The sequence below is a fragment of the Vombatus ursinus genome, unplaced genomic scaffold (genome assembly GCF_900497805.2).
Source record: "Vombatus ursinus unplaced genomic scaffold, bare-nosed wombat genome assembly UNPS02014801.1, whole genome shotgun sequence".
NCBI lineage: Eukaryota > Metazoa > Chordata > Mammalia > Diprotodontia > Vombatidae > Vombatus > Vombatus ursinus.
Genome location: NW_020954579.1, coordinates 3,372,432 through 3,390,728, shown reverse-complemented (window position 1 = coordinate 3,390,728; position 18,297 = coordinate 3,372,432). Strand labels below are relative to the sequence as shown.

Sequence of the window (18,297 nt, the reverse complement as noted above, 5' to 3'; positions counted from 1 at the left end):
GCAAGGAAGGAGCTATAAAACCTGTTCAACCATTCCAGAAAAGGATTTACTGCTAAAAATGGCATTTTAAACCAAAACATGGCTCAGGTAAATTCATGGTAATTAAATTTGGAAATGCCATTATAGAACACATAAAATTAATATGTCAGAGGACAGAAATGATTTCTGAGAAAGCCATCCCTCTACTGGGTACATGCCCCATGAAGTTAAAAAAAAAAATGACCCTACACACACTACAATATTCAGAGCAGCATTTTTATAGTAGTGAAACACTGGAAACAAAATGGGTACCCAATGACTGAGGGAGTAACTAAATAAATCTAATACACAATTGCCATGAAATTAACAAAAAATATCCCAATGACAATTATTAATCTTGGCCCTAAAGAACAGATGCCAGGAGAGCAAGGTGGCCCAGTGGAGAGAGCACTGGCCTTGGAGTCAGGAGGACCTGAGTTCAAATATGACCTCAGACACTTTACACTTACTAGCTGTGAGACTCTGGGCAAGTCACTTAACCCCAACTGCCTCACTCAAAAAAAACAAACAAACAAACAAACAAACAAACAAACAAAAAAACAAAAACAAGAATAGATGCCAAAAGACACCTTCCTCTTAGGACAGGTGCTACCACCTGACTAGATACAGATGGCTGCCCCATATTCCTGAGCATGGATGCTATGTTGGGTAACTGCTAACATATTTTCCATAGCTCTAACGGAGGCCCTCCTGGTTCTGATAGATTTAACTAGTGAAAGTAATCAGAAAATAACTGATTTAAAAAAAGATCAATAAAAATCTTTTAAAAAAAGAACAAGACTTTACTTAAGCAGCACCAATAAAAATTACTGCATCTGTATCTAAGGATATGATAGTCTACTATATTTTCTCCCAGTTAGACCACTCCTAAATTATTAATATCCAGTTCTGGGCTTTCTCATTTTAGAGGGGACATCAACAAACTGAAACACACTTAAGAAGTGTGGAAGGTAGCAGCGTGACCCTGGTCAAGTCACTTAACCCCAACTGCTGTTAAAAAAAAAAAAAAGTGTGAAAGGATGGTTAAAGGAGTAGTTATTGTTTAATCGAGAGAAGACTTGGAGGTAAGTAGATGGTAAAGACACAACAGCTTATCTTATCTTCATGACCCTACCTGAAGGGTCATGTGAAAAAAGGAATTAAGACTTCTGATTTCTCCATAGTACTCTAGAACTAGGACTAAAAGGCAGAAATTAAGCTGTAGGGTAGGGCTTAGACCTTCTTTTAATTCTATCACCTTTCCATACCTAGTGTTCTGTAACGTGCCAAAATAACCCTCCTGTAGTAGAAGCCTATATTTTATGATTTTGCAGACAGCTCTCAGCTAAACAGTTTGCGGAAATTACTTCTTGCTTCAAAATAGTTCTTTTCTAAGTCTCTAGCAACAAGTTAAAAGAGGAATGACACTCCAAAACATTTATCTTGGTCCTACCTGAATAACTAGTGGTTTGAGCTGATTGGGTTCTGGTCCTTCCAAGATGCAGCCAAAAGCCATGACAGCTGCATCCCGATATCGCCAATCAGGGTTCTTAATATGTTCTTTTATGAAGGGTAAGACATGAGGGACAATGTCATCTTCACAGCAAGTAGCCAGGAGCATGAGGCAAACCCCTGCTGCTTTACAGGGATTCCAGTCATCATCATCATCATTTTCATCCTACAAAATATTACACTAGTCAAAATACTGTTTTAAAAGGTTATTCTCAATCATCCTTGACCCAACCTCAGAAAGGCTATTTAGGTTTGCCTTAGGGGCAAATAAACTTTAAAGAAATTAATTTATATGACTTCATTCTATAATCCTAGGCCTGGGCCAGTTAAACCTGGTACACAAAAAAAACCTCCATTCCAACTTTCTAGCACCACCAGTTGGAATTCTGTCTATATGTCCCCTAGTTAGCAAGACCATGCAATCTGTATATTATGATATGAAATCTATTCCCTATGCAGAGTTTCAGATGGATATACCCAGGAGCTTAATGTCCTTCAATAGGAAAAAGGCCAACAAAACCAGACATAAGAGAAATCAAGACCGAAGAGAAAAAAAGCCAGCAAAATTAATAACATACCTACATAATAGTAAGCTTTTTAAAATCACAAAGTAGATGGCACTGCTATTCCTCTTTAGAGAATTTTAACATTAAAAGAGCAAAAAGTTCTGGCTCTGGAATCACAGTTCTTAAGTTCAAATCCCATCTCTGACAATTACTACCTCTGTGACCTTGAGCACACCATTTAATCTCCATATATATATCTGATTCTAGGTACATTTTCTTACACACAGGGAGAAATTCTACAGTGGCACCAGAATATCCAGCATCACTCTTATCAGGGTTCAATTTTCTTTGGTAATACCAGTGTTTTGGGTAGAACAAAGACATATGAGGCTAAAGAATTTTTCTATATCACAAGGCCCAAAAAATGAGATGTCATAGAACAGCCCAAAAAAGAAAAAAAGGTTAATCAACAGAAACCTCTCACAGAAAAAAACTTAGAAAATTAGGTCTGTGTCATCATGGAGTCTCACTGTCTAAGGTTTCAGAAAAAAAAAAGCACGTGAAATTCTTTTTTCCATTTCAAACTCAAAGGTGTAGCAGAACAATTACTCATATAAGCAGACTCACACTAGGAGTCCAAGAAATTATAGTCCCCGATTTTACCAACATTTAAAAACATAACGCCTGTTCTATCAAAATGATAATGCAGCAAAATCCCTTGAATATTAAGACACTTCTCTGTTATTACTATGTCCTTCCAGTAAGACAAGTAACCAAAGTAAATCTCTGTCCTTGTACTTTGCTCACTAAGCTCCTAGAATCTAGTGATAAGGCACCTAGGAAGACTCAATAATTAATGTGCATCATCTCATCTCTGGTGACCAAGCCCCATCCCCACTTGAAGTATTCAGACCCAATTTGCCTTCAAAAACAACTCAGAAAGCCTAAGGGATCTCCCAGAGCCAGCTCAGCTGTTCCTGAGTCATCTGTAAGAACATCAAGCTTTTGAAGAGATGCCAACTTCTTGCATTAAAACCATGTCATCCTTCAGAATGGGACTTGCAGCAAGCCAAGCACTGTTGATATGGCTTCATGTCACAGTCTGAATTTTAGAGCAAACTTACCTGCTTTGTTAGTGTCTGTGTGAGGATCGGGACCAGATACTGTAGTGCTCCCTTGGCATAAAACTTGCTGGTATGCTCTGGGGGTCGTCCCTGTTCTGCTGCCTGTAGGGAAGATGCAACAAAAAATCCAAATTAGGGAAACATTTAGAAATCGGTTTGTAACACAGAATGTATACACAGAGAACTATGGTCTATATCTTGAGATAAATAGGGGAAAACAGGGATGCGAGCATTTCGCATATTTTTACCATATTACTATCAAACAGGCCCTTTTGTAGCCTGTCTCCTACTGGTAGTAGTTAAATCATTCTTGGAAGCACTGGGAGGTTCCAAAATGCCTATAAGCCCCAAGGTACCCCAACAGCACTAGAAGAGGCTACTCCTCAAAGAACATATATTATCAACAACTCAATCTATACAGCAGATGCTGCCTAGGGAAAGGAAGTATGATATATAGTGGAAGTATATGTAGCGTAAAAAAAATCTAGACAAGACATAAGAAAATCTAGATCCAAAGTCAGCTTTAATAAGTCTTCATCTACAAAACAGAGAATACTACTTTCTCACAGTCTTATAAGAGAAAGTGCCATATAAATCTTAGAGCGCTATTTAAATGTGAGTTACATTATATTGTCATATGTGTAAAACAAACTAGTGGTAAGGGAAGTCTGGAATATTTCTCCCCTTAAGAGCAAGAATGCTTAATCTGGGGTCTATAAACTTATAAAAACCCTGATAACTGCATTCCTATATAAAGTCTATGTATTTTTTATGCATTTATTTGAAAGCATTATTCTGAGGAGAGGTCCATGTTGCTGGTCCTTCATTCTTGAAGAGGATCATGACATCAGAGAGGTGATGCCATGACATGCAAATAAATTGGATTTAAGTGAGCAGGGCTGTCTAAAGTCACCAGCTTCACTTTCTCCTCCAGAGCCATCTGAGTCCAGTAGCAAGATACAGATCAGGACAACTGGAGATGGCCCATAGACTTCACCAGATTACCAGAAGGGTCCATGACAGAAAAAAGTCTAAGAATCTCTGTTTTATAGTATCTCATTTTCAATCTTTCAGTGAAACTATAGTAAAAAATAATGTCTTTTCACATGGGCTCAATTCACATTAGTTACCATCTTTTGTTGTTGTTCTGTCGTATGCAACTCTTCATTACCCCAACTGGGGTTTAGGTTGCCATTTCTGTTTCCAGTTCATTGTACAGATAAGGACACTGAGGAGAGAGTTAAGTGACTTACCCAGGGTCACACATCTAATAAGTGTCTGAGGCCGGATTTGAACTTAGGTTCTCCCGACTCTTGGCCTGGCACTCTATCCACTGTGCCACCTATCTTCCCTCTTAGTTATTATATAGGCTGTTTTTTAAGAAAAGTTGATAGTTTCCATGCTTATATAAGGAATGCCTGCAGCACTTGGAGAAGCTGAGGTTTTAGAAATAAATTTATGATCAAATAGGTTGAAGTAGAACAAGCCCCTTTCTCTTCTAGCAAACAATATCTCCTAGATTTGCAACAGTGCTGGCCTACTGCCCCCTAGTGTTCAAGATTTCAGTACTTCATTGGAAAATAGTCTAAAAGGGAATTTGGTCTATGCCAGCCTTCCCAACCTCCCCAGTTCTATCTCCTTGATCATCTGCCCAGTCAGAACCCCATTTCTCCCACCCACACCCTGGCTCACCTCTGATGCTTCAATGGCCAAATCCATTTCCTCATCACACACATTGGACCAGAATTCTATCCCCTGAAGGGCTACTTCATCGATGTCACTTTTCATTGCTTCAATTGTGATCTTCAAGAAAGAAATGCCCCCATCTCAGTTAGCTCTTCATTGAGTAGTTCTCTCTCCCTACCCTCCACAAAAACATAAACTTAAGCAATTAAGTTGTACATAAAAGCATTACTTAAAACTTTCACCATTATGACTATAGCTAAACTTAAGGAAAGCTCTGGCTCAAGGAATTTTCTTGACTTCAAAAGTACCTACACCATGTGTAGAATATTCAAAATTAGATAAAACAAAGTTGGAAGAAGGGAGGCTGATGTGACACAGAACTGTCACAATAGGACATAGTTTCAGTTGTAAAGGCCATCCAGTCCAACCCTCTCATCTCATGGGTGAGGAAATAAGACACAGAAATAAAATTACTTGCCAAGGGTCACACAGCTATTAAATGTGGTGGGACATCTAGGTCTTCCTGACTCCATGTCCAGCACTCTACCCATCACTTCATGGTACCACAAATATATTTTTTAGAAATCATATTCTGCCTTAAGGGATCAAAGAAAGCTTCATGGAAAAGGTGACTTTTTAGTTGGGCTTTAAAAATTGGGATCTGCATGTTGTGCAATGACTTAATATTGATACACTTCACCCTTCCCAGCAATACCATGATCTAAGATATCTCCAAAGGCCTCATGATGGAAAATGCTATCCACATCCAAAGAACTATGGAGTTTGAATGCAGATTGAAGCATACTATTTGCTATTTTTTTCTTCTGTTGTGTTTTCTTTCCTCTTTCTGGTGGTTCCTCCTATTGGTTCTAATTCTTAACTTACAACATCACTAATGTGAAAATATGTTTAATAGAAATGTATATGTATAGCCTATATCAGACTGCTCACTGTCTTGGGGAGGGAGAGAAATTTAAAACTCAAAAGCTTATAAGTGATTGTTGATAAATCAAAATAAATTTTTAAAAAAAAAAGGGATCTGAGAGAAAAGGTACTACAATGACCACCAAAACATAAAGCAAAAAACTGAAAAATATCAGATTTTCATAAACACAAAGACCAATCATGAAATATGCCTGTTTCCTCTTGGCAGAAAGGACTATCTGACAGATATATCTACATCAGATATATCTGAGAGATTACAGATATAGAATGAGACATATGTTGTCAAAGACAGTTAATGTGATTTGTTTCAGCGTACTTCATTACAGAAGAGGGTTCTGAAAAAGGTGGAAGTCTCTAGAAATGACAGCAATGTTTTTTTAAATGGCTAATTTATTTACATGGCTATTTACTTACAAATTCATTGTTTAAGGGAATAAACATTTATACAGCACCTACTATATGCCAGGCATTATCCTACGCATTTTCACAAATATTATCTCACATGATCCTCTTAACAACTCTGGGCAGTAGGTGTTATTATTATCCTCATATTACAGTTGAGTACTTAGGCAGGTAGAGATGACTTGCCCAGGTTAATTCAACAGTGAATTAAGTATCTGAGGCCTAATTTGAACTCAGGTCTTCTTGACTCCAGGTCACTGCATCAGCCAGCTGCCTTGAATTCAAAGCAAAGGAGTTTAAGCAGACCAGTAACACAACCAGATCTAGGCACAAGCCTTTTATAAACTGTATCTCTCAGGCTCAAAATCATCTAACAAAGAATACTTACAGCAAAGAGAGCAGGACCCATGTATGTTTCCATGTACTGATAATAGAGGGACATTATCTTCACCAAATTTTGTAACGCAGCTACCCGAACCTAGGAAGGAAGAGAACAGAAAGTTATTAATACTTCACAGCCAAGTGATAAAAGGTAGGTAACTTCACATTCTGAGGCAATGATGCAACTGAGGTATGGGCTAATAATTACAGCATCACTCTCTACCATATGTATGTCCTTTTTTTCCTCTCTTCCTCTCCCATGCCTTTTTTTCTCCTATCTGAGGCCCATCAATGAAACCCAAGCTACTATTCATATTCAATGGTGAAACATAGGTCTGGATTGGCTGCCCCTACCACCAGGGCAGGATTTTAAATTAGAAGTACCATAAGTTTTTCCTTTTTACAAAGTAAAGTTCAACTTGAGGATAGAAGGGTGTGTATCAAGAAAACTATTTTTTAAAAAGAGAAAAAATTAAAGTAGCAGAAAACCTACACATCTTGCAGGGGCTAAAATTCAAAACAATCATAGAGCAATTATCCAGACAGAAGATAATTCTCTTTAATGTTTTTAAAGGACAAGCACTATAATTTAGTAATTTTACAGACCTCAAGCAAAAAATTCCTATCAACATTTAGAATATCAGCCCTATCACCTTGTATTCACTTAATTCAACACCAGAAACTTAAACCAGAGCAAGCAGATCCTATAAATGCTACAAAGACAGTCTGAGATATTCCATTTGATCCCATACTTACCCTTGTATCTGGACACTGGGTTGCTTCGCAGACTACTTGCATAATAAAGTGCCTTTCAGACTGCAAGGAAGAAAATATGAAGAAAATGAAGGAAAGCATGAAACAAACATGGGAAGGCCCTCTCTACACTTCCAATGGATACATGACCCAACATAAAAACCAATTCACTAGTTTTGGAATATGTATGCTGTGAAAGTGTACAATGAATTTAAGCTTGGTACCTGCTACATGACATAAATTTGCTAATCTAATCTTAAGAATGGACCATCATTAACAAGACCTAAGAAGGCCAGGCTGTGATGAAAGAAAGGAACAATTTTTAAAAGTGGGTCATCTGAGTTTGGAAAAAAGACTTGGTTTTAAAGAGGGAGAACTTTATCACAACTCTGAATTTCCCTACGATTGTGTTTAAAAATGTGATTATCAAATCAAAATATACTATCAAAATGTGCTGTGCTCCAGAGACACAAATTTGTACCCTGAGAGATGGCAACTGGCAGGACGCAGGAACAAGACCAACAAGGGCAGACAAAGTAGATGCAGTGGCACAAGACAGAACAGTATAGTATACTTTTTTAGTAGTGTCCTCTGAGATACGAAAGAAAAGTCTCCCTGCCTTTCTAACTAATTAGAAATTCAGTTTGTTTAGATTTCCCAGGCCTCTTCAAAGACCAAGGAAAGACAAAAAACTCACTTCTAATAAAGAAATGATTATGGATTTGATTGCCATATTTTCTGAAGTAGCTTTAGTAAAAATGTTTCCTAAGGTGATTCAACTTTAATTCTATTGCATAAAAAGGGTTTGAGAAATTATAGGAGGGTGTTAAGAAAAAAACTCAAGACTGAACTTGGCCTCTATTAGGCCAAGGTATCTCCAGCTGTGCGCAGCCTCATCTGGATGGAACCGATGGAGGGACCAGAGATGTGGCAAATACTACACCCAATCCGTGATCTTTGGATTTACATTAAGACAAATTCAAATCTCCTCCAGGACAGCAATCAATGCACAAAGAAACCAGCATGACGCATTTTCTTTGATTATGGAGCATTGAGGATCACATAGGCCTTTGTTTCCTCGTCCCCAGTTCACATCTCTGCCAAAACAATCTTACCTCTTTGTCAAAATTTGCTTTGGTGAACTCCAAAGAGTTCAGGAGTGCATTGGTAGCTGCTAGCTTCACATTATTACTAGGTTCTTCTTTCCTCATCCCCTGGATTATGGCTGTCAGGATCTCATTGGATTTATCCTGCAGCTGCTCTGGATCCTGAAATGAGAAGGAAAGTCCAACAAGTTATGCTAGTAACAAATCCAATAGTAAAGTAGTTATGGAATTCAATTCATTGTGAGATGCATCAGAAAATAGCTTTCCTCAGTCTCTGACTATCTCCCTAAGGTTCCCTTTCCTTCTATTTTCCTAATAATCTCTCATTTAGATATGGGTATAAAAACCCATCTTTCAGATACAAATATTCTCCCAGATATATGGCATGCTTACAAATCTTGAAATACCAATTAATCTCCCTCCTTCCCCCTCCACAGTCTCAAATCAATGTTGTGGGCACATTCAAAAGAAATCATGTGGAGGGTCCAAATGATTAAGGTGTTAGGATGGACCACAAAGGATATCACTGAAGAAACATGAACAGAAATAGAGGAGAGCTGACTACATGGCAAAAGAGAAATGGATAATTACAATAATGAAAAAAAATTTCTAGAGAAGGCCTGCAGAAACAATGAGTGAAAATACTACTATGTGAGAATAACTGTGGATTGCAACCTGTACTTAATGGACAGAACTCTTTATCAATTAAGTGTACAGATCCATTTAAATATTGGGGACAGTACTGTAGACCAACGCATACTCCTCCAAGATCACTACGGTTTTCAGCAAAAACCACAGAAGTAAAATTTGATCATCTTAAGCCCCTACTGGTATAGTCACATGAGTATTCCAGTGTAAATGAGGTCAGCAGTTCAGTGTTCTTTCCAGGCCGTCTGTAACAAATGAAATACCAGAGGGCTGAAAATCACCACCTGGTTTTACCATCTAGAATTTAAGGAACAGTTAACTCCTACTGACTTCTTCATTTTATCAGGTCAGGGTATCAAGACAAAGATGCTATCAGATCAGCATCAACAACTGGTACCTCAGTTTGCCTATCTATAAAATGAGGGAGTTGGGCTAGAAAGCCTCTGATGCTCAAGTCCCTCCCAGCTCTAAATGTTCCTCAATAGGATCACTTAAGAAATGCCTGTGTGTGAATCTAGTAACTCAGGCACAGAGCGCAGAAAAATGTCATTATAAAGGTTGTTGTGATTCTGCAGTAAAGGAAACATCAAACCCAGTAATATCAAGAATCAGTCACTACCATACGTACAAAAATATTTCTAGCAGCTCTTTTTGTGATGGCAAAGAACTGGAAATTGAGGGAACGCCCATGAACTGGGGAATGGCTGAACAAGCTGTGGTCTATGAATGTAATGGAATACTATTGTGCTATAAGAAATGATTGAGCAGGCAGACTTCAGAAAAATCTGTAAAGACTTGATGGACTGATGCTGAGTGAAGAGAGAAAAACCAGGAGAACCTTGTACACAGTAACAGCTAAATGGTGCAATGACTAACTTTGATAGACTTAGCCCTTCTCAGCAATGCAAGGATCTCCAAAAGTCTCATGATGGAAAATGCTATCCATATCCAGAGAAAGAATTATGGAGTTTGAATGCAGATCAAAGCATACTATTTGCTATTTTTTTTTCTTCTGTTTTGTTTCCTCTTTCTGGTGGTTCCTCCTATTGGTTCTAATTCTTCCTTACAACATGACTAATGTGAAAATATGTTTGATAGGAATGTATATGCAGAGCCTAGACCAGATTACATGCTGTCTTGGGGAGGAAGGTGTATGGAAAAAAAGAGTATGGGGAAAAAAAGAATCAGTCACTGTCAAAAATCATGCAGAGACGTGTAATTTAAGACTAATAAGAATTCTCAACCTTTTTTTGTAACCTTCTTGTGGCAGTCCAGAGACCTACTGGACCCCTTCTCAGAATTTTTTAATGCATATTTTTAAAAAAAATTAAAAAAATTTTTAAAATTTTTTTAAATTTAAAAAAATTTAAATAAATAACATACATAGTTATTTTTAAAAATTTTTTTAAACAAGTTCTAAAAACCCATGTTCTAAGAATACACAAACATTAAACTTGGTATGTGAATGCTCCAAGCACCTGGGAGAGGAACAAGACAGAAAATATTAAAAAGACGAGTAACGGACCAAAGTCTATCAAGAGATGGAATTCCAAATTTCTCATCCTTAAATACCTTTTAAGCTCAGTGCTTGGGCAATGTAATGACAACATAACTACAAATGTTTAGAATCTATCATTAAACACCTTTATTTTTGATGCTTAGCTCTCTCTTGTGATAAAGGAGAGATAACTCTTCTCCTTAAAGCAGCTTTAAAGAAATAAGTTAAGTTGACAGCAGCCTGTATGACCACTATATCCCCACCATTACCCCCCCAATCATTTAGGTTTTTTTTCTCATTACCTTTACAAACATCGTTTAATATCATTCAGCCTCTGAAACAAAAAGGAAAAGAGGAGTGGTGCCTACTTAAGTAAATACTTACAATGTCTTGGCATATATAACCAATTGCTTCCAATGTTGACTCTTTCATGTGCTCTGTGCTGTTAGGGTTTGTGACATTAGCTACCAGCTGAGGAATTAGTTCAGGCCATTGGTTTACTGGGATCTCTGCACAGGCAATACCAGCTACACACTGTGAAGCAGAGCTTGGCCGATAGGTTTCCGTACCCAAAGTCTGCAAAACCTTGATGGAAGGACAGAAAAAAACAACAACTTTGAGATCCCTTTACAGACATTTAAGAGAGATAATTAGTAAGACTATCTTATGACTCTCTCAGAGTGATGCCTTTGACTATCCACCTACAAGAGAGGCATGCAACACAAATGGCTAAAGGAAGGCAGGGTTCATCTTGTAGTCTTGTCTGAGTGGAAAGAGCATCAAGGGATCTGCTTCAGTCAGTTCCATAGCAATGACCCGTAGCCTCAACTGAAAATGCTGATGGTAATATTCTAAGGGCCTCTGTTGGACAAGAACAAGGACGCGGTATTAGAAAGTCTCAAGGAAAATATGTGAAAATAGCAGTGGTAGTAGGTCTCATTGCCAGGTTCCAGGACTGTGGTGTGAGGATGGTCTGCCCAATGCCCTTAACTCCAAAATCTGGGGAAAGTAAAATAGCAGGATGCAGGCAAGAAAATCAGCTGCCAAGTGTCTAGACAGAAAGGGAATCAACACTAGGTAAAGAGAAATACTTGTTATTTGTGAGGGGAGGGGGAGATCACTATTTTCTCTTTTGTTTGTTCACTTATAACCCAGTAACCTAGGAAGCAGTGTAATAAAGAGCACTGGATTTAGGAGAACTGAGTTTACCTCTTGGCTGTCATTTACTATCTATGTGTGACACCAGAGAAGTTGCTCTCTGAAGCTCAGTTTCCTCATCTATAAAATGACTAGAAGATCTCTAAGATCTCTCCCAACTTTAAATCTATGATCTTATTCTTGAATAAATTACTAAAAAGAGCCTAAACCTTAAAATGTAAGTACTAATCCCTTAATTTGTTTGCAAGGAAAGTGTTATTCCTGGTTGCCCAAAAAGGTTAAGATTACACTCTCCTTCACTGCAAATGTCCAGAATTATTCTGTCAAATGGGACTTCTTTAAATGGTTACTTTACAACAGTTTATTAAAAGAAGAAAGCATAGGAGTGTAGGAAGACACAAAGTGACAAAGTAGGAACTAATAATACCAAATGGGCCTGGGGGTTAATCATTACCATTAGAGCTAATTCTGTCAATGAAATCACCAGGCCACCCAAAAGACAAACAGTTAACTGTTCTTAATGCTGGTCAGAGGACAAGTGGAAAGTTGCCAGATTTTTCAGGATAGCTCTGCTGACTAGGTCACCTGGTTATCTTGCTCTGTATTCTCTATGTATTTTCAACCTTTCTTTCTCTCCCATCACCCTCAACTCCATCTATGTGATTAAAAAAAAAATTTAAACATACTACCAATGGCCTACCAATAACAAACTGTTGTTGCTGTTGCCTGTCCTTCACTCTCAAAAAGGACCATGACATCAGGGAGGTGATGCCATGACACGCAAGTGAATTGCATTTAAGTGAGGGAAGGTTGTGCAAAGTCACCAGCCTCGCTTTCTCCTCCAGAGCCATCTGGGTCCAGTAGCAAGATACAGCTCAGGACAACTGGAGGTAGCCCAGGATGCAGTGGGAGACCATGGCCTTTTCAAGCTAAGATCTGTAACATGTCTCAGATTGATTGAGGCAACTAGCTTCTAATTCACAGAAAGTATCCCTAGAATCATAGGATTTTTTAGATGGAAGGGATCTTAGCAATCACCCAGTCCAAACAATTTTACAAATGAGGAGACTAAAGCAGAGAGATTAAATGACTTGCCCAAAGTCAGTTCTAGAATTCAGGTCTTGATTCTCAATTCAGTATCCTCTCTACTGTGTCCACTGCTTTGCTACCCATTATATGTTAGTTCAAAGAAGCAATCCACCAAAAGGAAGTACTAATTAATACTACCTAATGTGGTTTCAGGGGTTATAGATGTACAAATGCATTAATATCCTACATCATTCACCAAAGCCCTCTGATGGTCAACTACAAACAGGTCTGGATTCTAACAAAATGCTCACAGACACAACAAGGTTATTGAGCATAAACCAAAGATTTGGATTTCTGATATACAAAAAGGGGATCAAACAACGTCTGTACCAAGTCATCCTCATCTAAATTCTGAATGCTAAAAGTGATGTCTCAAATCTTACCTCACATTTAAAAATCTAATTCTTATCTATTATTTACTTTGTAATTGTTTGGGGATAAGAAGGTGAGAGGAAACAGCATTATATGCCTTAGGATTTCCAGTAATAAATTGTTAAGGGGTTAAAAAGAATTCAGGGCCAGAGATGAAAACCTTGTTTTTGTATTCCAAAGACTGACGATAGCAAACTTAGAAAACCTTGGATCTTCTCCCCCCACTACACTTCCCATTCCTATGTGTAATGAATTTTATTAAAGTAGAGGAATGTACCAGAGTGATACTGACTTACCTATGATGGGACCCAATGCGAAGAAATAACAGGTGAGAACTTTAAGGAAGTGATTTGAATAACATACTCCTTGGGTCCCCCTCCCTCAAATGTGCATCACCTAGAATGTTCCATGGCTTCAACTTAATAGTGAACACTAAGCACAAGGGGAAATACCCTTTATTTCAATATCAAATCCAACCTTCCCCAAATGTATTAATGTTACCACTAATTTGTCCAGTGGAAAATAAAAGCAGCAGTGCCTTTGATTGGCTGCTTATCCAGAGAGGGAGAAAAATGAAAAAGTAATCTGATGTCCATGGCATGTGGCTCTCAAGCCCAGTTGGGAAATTCTGAACAAGCTCTAACATGTGAAATTTTATTTTCCTAAAGTATTCACATCACCCTGAGTCAATACATCCACTAAGAAAGTTTGACATTCCCAGTTCACAAAATTGGATTTGAAAGGCCCTTTTGGGGTCAACCACAGTCCCCCTCCTCCGAAGGAGTTCATCAAAATCATCTAGGAATGATTGTTACTGACATAGCCTAAATATTACTGGACAAGGCTTGTCTCCCAACTTCAGTCATTAAATGTGAGACCTAACAACTTTTAACAATAAGTCTGCAAAACTACTATGCTTTAGGACCAGACAATTAGAAAGGAAAGAACAACTCTTTAACAAAGGGTGGGACTCTGAACCAAAAACAAAGACCTCAACTGTGATTTGAAAGGAGCCTGTGCTTTAAGTAATCTCTCACCTTGTAAGCTCTAGGCTAAATGAGAATCTATGAAAAATGCTTACTATTCCCTTTTCCACATGGGCCAAAGAAACACTTTGTATGTCAGTTACTTACGTAGTTCTTGACTTCTCTTCGAGCATTGGCATCGATAGCAAGCCATCTCTGTTGGTACTGTGCCTTGATGTCTGGATCTTTAGATGTCAAAGAGTTCTTGATCTGTAGCCCAGCTGCAACCCTGGCAACCTGGCTATTCCCTGGATTTGCCAGCACTCTGGACAGTTCCACAAGGAAAGTGGGCTGGTTAAGAGAAGAAAAATATTTGTAAATGGAAACAGCCTCTGGGAATTTCCCAGATTAAGGCCAGCTTGGTTAACAGCTCATGAGGGAACAAGCAAAAGATCCTTAAAAAAACAGTAAAATAGCAACTTCAAAGCTCTACTTACTTGTTGTGCTCATATACCAATAACATGCTTTAAACTGCACTAAGACTTTCGGGATACCCTGTAGTCACCGTCCTTCTTCTCCCCAACTCCCATAACCCAGATAAATAAAAGCAGGATAGTTTTCACTCCGAGCTGATGTCATTTGTAAATTGTCTTCACCTCCACATTTAAACTGTCCATACTCAAAGCTAGTTTGTTAATCTGTCAGTCAATAGGTTTCTTCTATGGACAGATGCAGGAAGGGAATAAGTCCACAATTGCAGTCTAGGAATGTTCATCCAAAATAGACTAGATTCTTGACTCACTGAATCTTTAGAACTCCTCAGGCCTTGGAAATCCTCTATCATGCCCATTATATACAAGACATCTGATAAGCAAAGTGATTTGCCCACAGTCACATGGCTAGTTTAGAAGAGTCAGGATTCCCAGCCCCCTGGCCTTTCCTCCAACGTCAGCTTTATTTTTGCAGGAGGGAAAAGATAAGAGGTAGGAGCAACAAGTAGAAGAAACAAATGTATGCTTGATATAAGGAAAAGTTTCTTAACAATGTAAAATTCTACAAATGAAGAATGGGCTGCCTTTGGAACTAATGAGTTCCCACTCACTGAAGGTCTTCAAAAGCAAAGGCTAGGTGACCGCTTGTCAAGTACATTAATAAAAGACTAGCTAGCCACTGAGGTTCCTTCTAATTCTGAAATTCTGTGATTAACTTATAAAGTCAAAGTAAAATAATGCTTCAAGAACCCTCTTTGTACCCTACTCAAAGGCACTGTAAAGGGAAACTACCAGAAGCATTAAAGGGCAATAAAATTAAAGATGGGAAGGATGAGTGCAAGGAAAAATATATGAAAGCTGGCAACAAGAACCAAACTTCTAGAACTACAGGAAAACAGGATTCAATTTTGAAAATAGGAAGTGAAAAATTGTAAGGCAAGACTTCAACAAACTTGTCATTTACTAATTTATATTTGTCAGTTGCTTCTGATTCTCTAACCTTTCCGGAGCTCAGCACTCTACTGAAGCCAGAAATCTAGAAATCTGCAAGACACTCCATCAAGCCACAACTACTTATAAATGCAGATATATCTTATTTAACAAACAGAATACACCCTCCCCCAAAGTCTCTCAACCTTTCTCCCAAAGTTCATAGGCTAACCCACAAATGAACACAGCCAGTCTCTGAAATTGGAGACATGCAAGAACTAATCTTCTCAACAGTAGGACATTATTAAGTAACAAGTCAAACAGATTTCTTACAATTCTTCACCAAAATAAAACCCATGTACGATTCATCTATATCAGTAAAAGGTCTTGCCTGCAAAACGTGAAAGGCACACACAGGCAAGCTAAGGAATAAAATACCAGAATTTGTAGCTAAAGTTGTAGTGTCAACCAACACTGACCTTTAAAAGCACAAGGCTAAATCATTTAAAGACAACAGCTAAAAAAAGAATATCATCTATACTTTTTTTCTTTTGGCATGAGGTTTATCCAATGCCTAGGTTAAGTGATAAAAATACATATTTACAATATTTTATGGTTCTTCAGTCATTTAAAAGAGGTTTTATACTGCAGACATCTCAATCTCAGTTTTATCAGAAAAACACCAAAAGGGGAACATGACTGGCATATGGGCTGTTTCATTCAATCCACCCTAAATTTTTATCCAGAGAAACAGCTCCCTATCAAATGGGGAACTGCATAATTTTTGCTAATTCTTAAAATTTGAAAAATAAGAATAGCAAAATACTTCCTCTGAAACTGCAACAGGAAATAGGCCTCATCTTCTCATCGCTGAGCCACACTGCCTAGTCCCTGACCGATTAAAACTCTATGCCCATCCAGCTCCATGATGGCAGCAGAAGACCCACACTCAAGGAGGGGGTAAAATACTGGCTTTAGGTGGAAGGAGATTTGGGGTACCAGGCCAGACTAGGGAGACAGAGACTGGAAAAGACCAGCTCAATGAAGTGGACGGAGAATGAGACCGGGTACGGCAAAAGAGAAGCAGGCCCTTAGGCGGGGCGATTGGCCGGGCTCCTAGGGCTTCCACATGGTCCCTAGGCCCCGGCGCCCCAACCCCCACCCTTACTGAACACGCAGCGCCGTGCAACCTAACTTCCCCTCCCTCCCGCTACACCGCCGCCCTCAGGCCGGGCGGTGATTGGGCAGCCCTCGCCCGGCGCGCCTCGCTATTGGCCGGCTGCCGGGGCCTGGGGCGGGACACACCCACCGGCTTCCCGATGGCGGGGTTAGGTTGGTCCGAGAAAGGGGGGAAGGGAGGGAGAAGGGGGGGCGAGATGGGGCGGGGTGGGTTCCCTAGGCCTGGGCCCCGAGGAGGGCGGGAAGGCCCCAGCCTGGGGGGATGGGAGGGGGCCAGGCGCAAAACGCACCAGGTTCTCTACAGCTGCCCGCTCCAGGAACTTCTGCGCCGCTTCCAATTCAATCCGATCTGTAGGGAGGGGAAAGGAAGGGGGTCAAGAGAACCGCGAAGAGGGGGCTTCCCCTCCCCCAGTCTGATCACCTCGATCCCATCCCCCAGCCCCATCTCCGGCCTCGGCCTCCGCCTCGGCCCCGGCCCCGACACCGGTCTCGTACCGGGCGACACGGTCTTTTCGAGGATGGTGATCAGCTCCATGGCGGCGATGGGGGCTCAGGCTCCTCCTCGGGCGGCTCCGGCTTCTCAGACTCCCGCGGTAGCGGCGATGGCTGTGATGGGGGACGGGGGGTTAAGGGGCCGGGTGGGAAGGGAGGGTTGGGGTGGGGGGGGCGGGGGTCACCACAAGCCCATTCACCGGCTCCCTCCTACTGGTCGCTTCGGCTTCCCTGCCCGCTTTCCTGCCTGCCTGTCTCTGTTCTCCACGTCCTCTTCCTTTTCTTCCTGTGCTGCTGTATCGAGAGCTCCCGCTCCTCTGGCTGTGGCAGTGACGGCAGCGGGGGAGGGACCCCGGGGGCAAGTGGGAGCGCGGCTGGTGCTGGGGTGGCGGAGGGAGAAAGAAGGAAGAGAGGGTGGGAGGAAATCTGTGAGTGAACGGCGGTTCGCAGGCGGGGAGAGAGAGCGAGAGAAGAGGCGGAGGGATATCCGGGCCGGAACTCGTCGCGGCGGCACCGCGCTCCTGTCCGATTGGCCCCCGCTGAGGCCACGCGGACTTCCCGATTGGCCCACAAGCTGGGTCCGGAGGGCCGCCGCGTGCCTATTCGCCCGCTGACTGCGAAGCTCCGGTTGGATGGGCTGGCGGCCGGGAAGGACGCACGGATTGGCGTGGGGGGGGGCGGGAGAGAAGTTGCCCGGAGCCGCCCGCCGATTGGCCCCGCCTCATGAGGGTGCTGTGCTAGCATTGGCTGGGGGTGGGGAGGGGGAGAAATAGAAAGGAAAGCCCCGGAGGGTTCTGATTGGACGCGGTGCTGGGAATTGATTGGATGAACTAAGGCCGGGCTCTCAAGAGAACTGGGTAGAGGAGTTCGGGGTCGCTTCGGTCTGAAAGGCGGGAGGCTCTGAGCGGCCTTTGGGGCCGCGGGGCACCATGGGATACCTCAGGAAAGAGGCGGGCCGGCTTCTTAGCGCCCAAGTCTGCGCTCTGGACGCCCCCGCCCAGCCCCCGTGCTTGGCTTGAGGCGGTCGGGTCTAGGCCCCGGG

At 40.9% G+C, this 18,297-nt stretch overlaps 1 protein-coding gene across 1 annotated transcript in view; it reads right to left on the bottom strand.

Annotated features, from left to right (window-relative positions):
• The window catches only part of KPNB1 (karyopherin subunit beta 1), a 28,214-nt gene extending 10,863 nt beyond the window's left edge, over nucleotides 1-17,351 (bottom strand). Inside the window, exons 1-10 of the mRNA XM_027872682.1 lie at nucleotides 17,259-17,351; nucleotides 17,054-17,112; nucleotides 14,332-14,514; nucleotides 10,964-11,164; nucleotides 8,443-8,595; nucleotides 7,331-7,390; nucleotides 6,582-6,671; nucleotides 4,853-4,963; nucleotides 3,161-3,262; nucleotides 1,472-1,696 (exon numbers count right to left, since the gene is read on the bottom strand). Of these exons, the coding sequence (XP_027728483.1) occupies nucleotides 1,472-1,696; nucleotides 3,161-3,262; nucleotides 4,853-4,963; nucleotides 6,582-6,671; nucleotides 7,331-7,390; nucleotides 8,443-8,595; nucleotides 10,964-11,164; nucleotides 14,332-14,514; nucleotides 17,054-17,112; nucleotides 17,259-17,298 (1,224 nt within the window). The 5' untranslated portion in view covers nucleotides 17,299-17,351. The remainder of the gene's footprint in view (nucleotides 1-1,471; nucleotides 1,697-3,160; nucleotides 3,263-4,852; nucleotides 4,964-6,581; nucleotides 6,672-7,330; nucleotides 7,391-8,442; nucleotides 8,596-10,963; nucleotides 11,165-14,331; nucleotides 14,515-17,053; nucleotides 17,113-17,258) is intronic.
• Nucleotides 17,352-18,297: the final 946 nt, after the last annotated feature.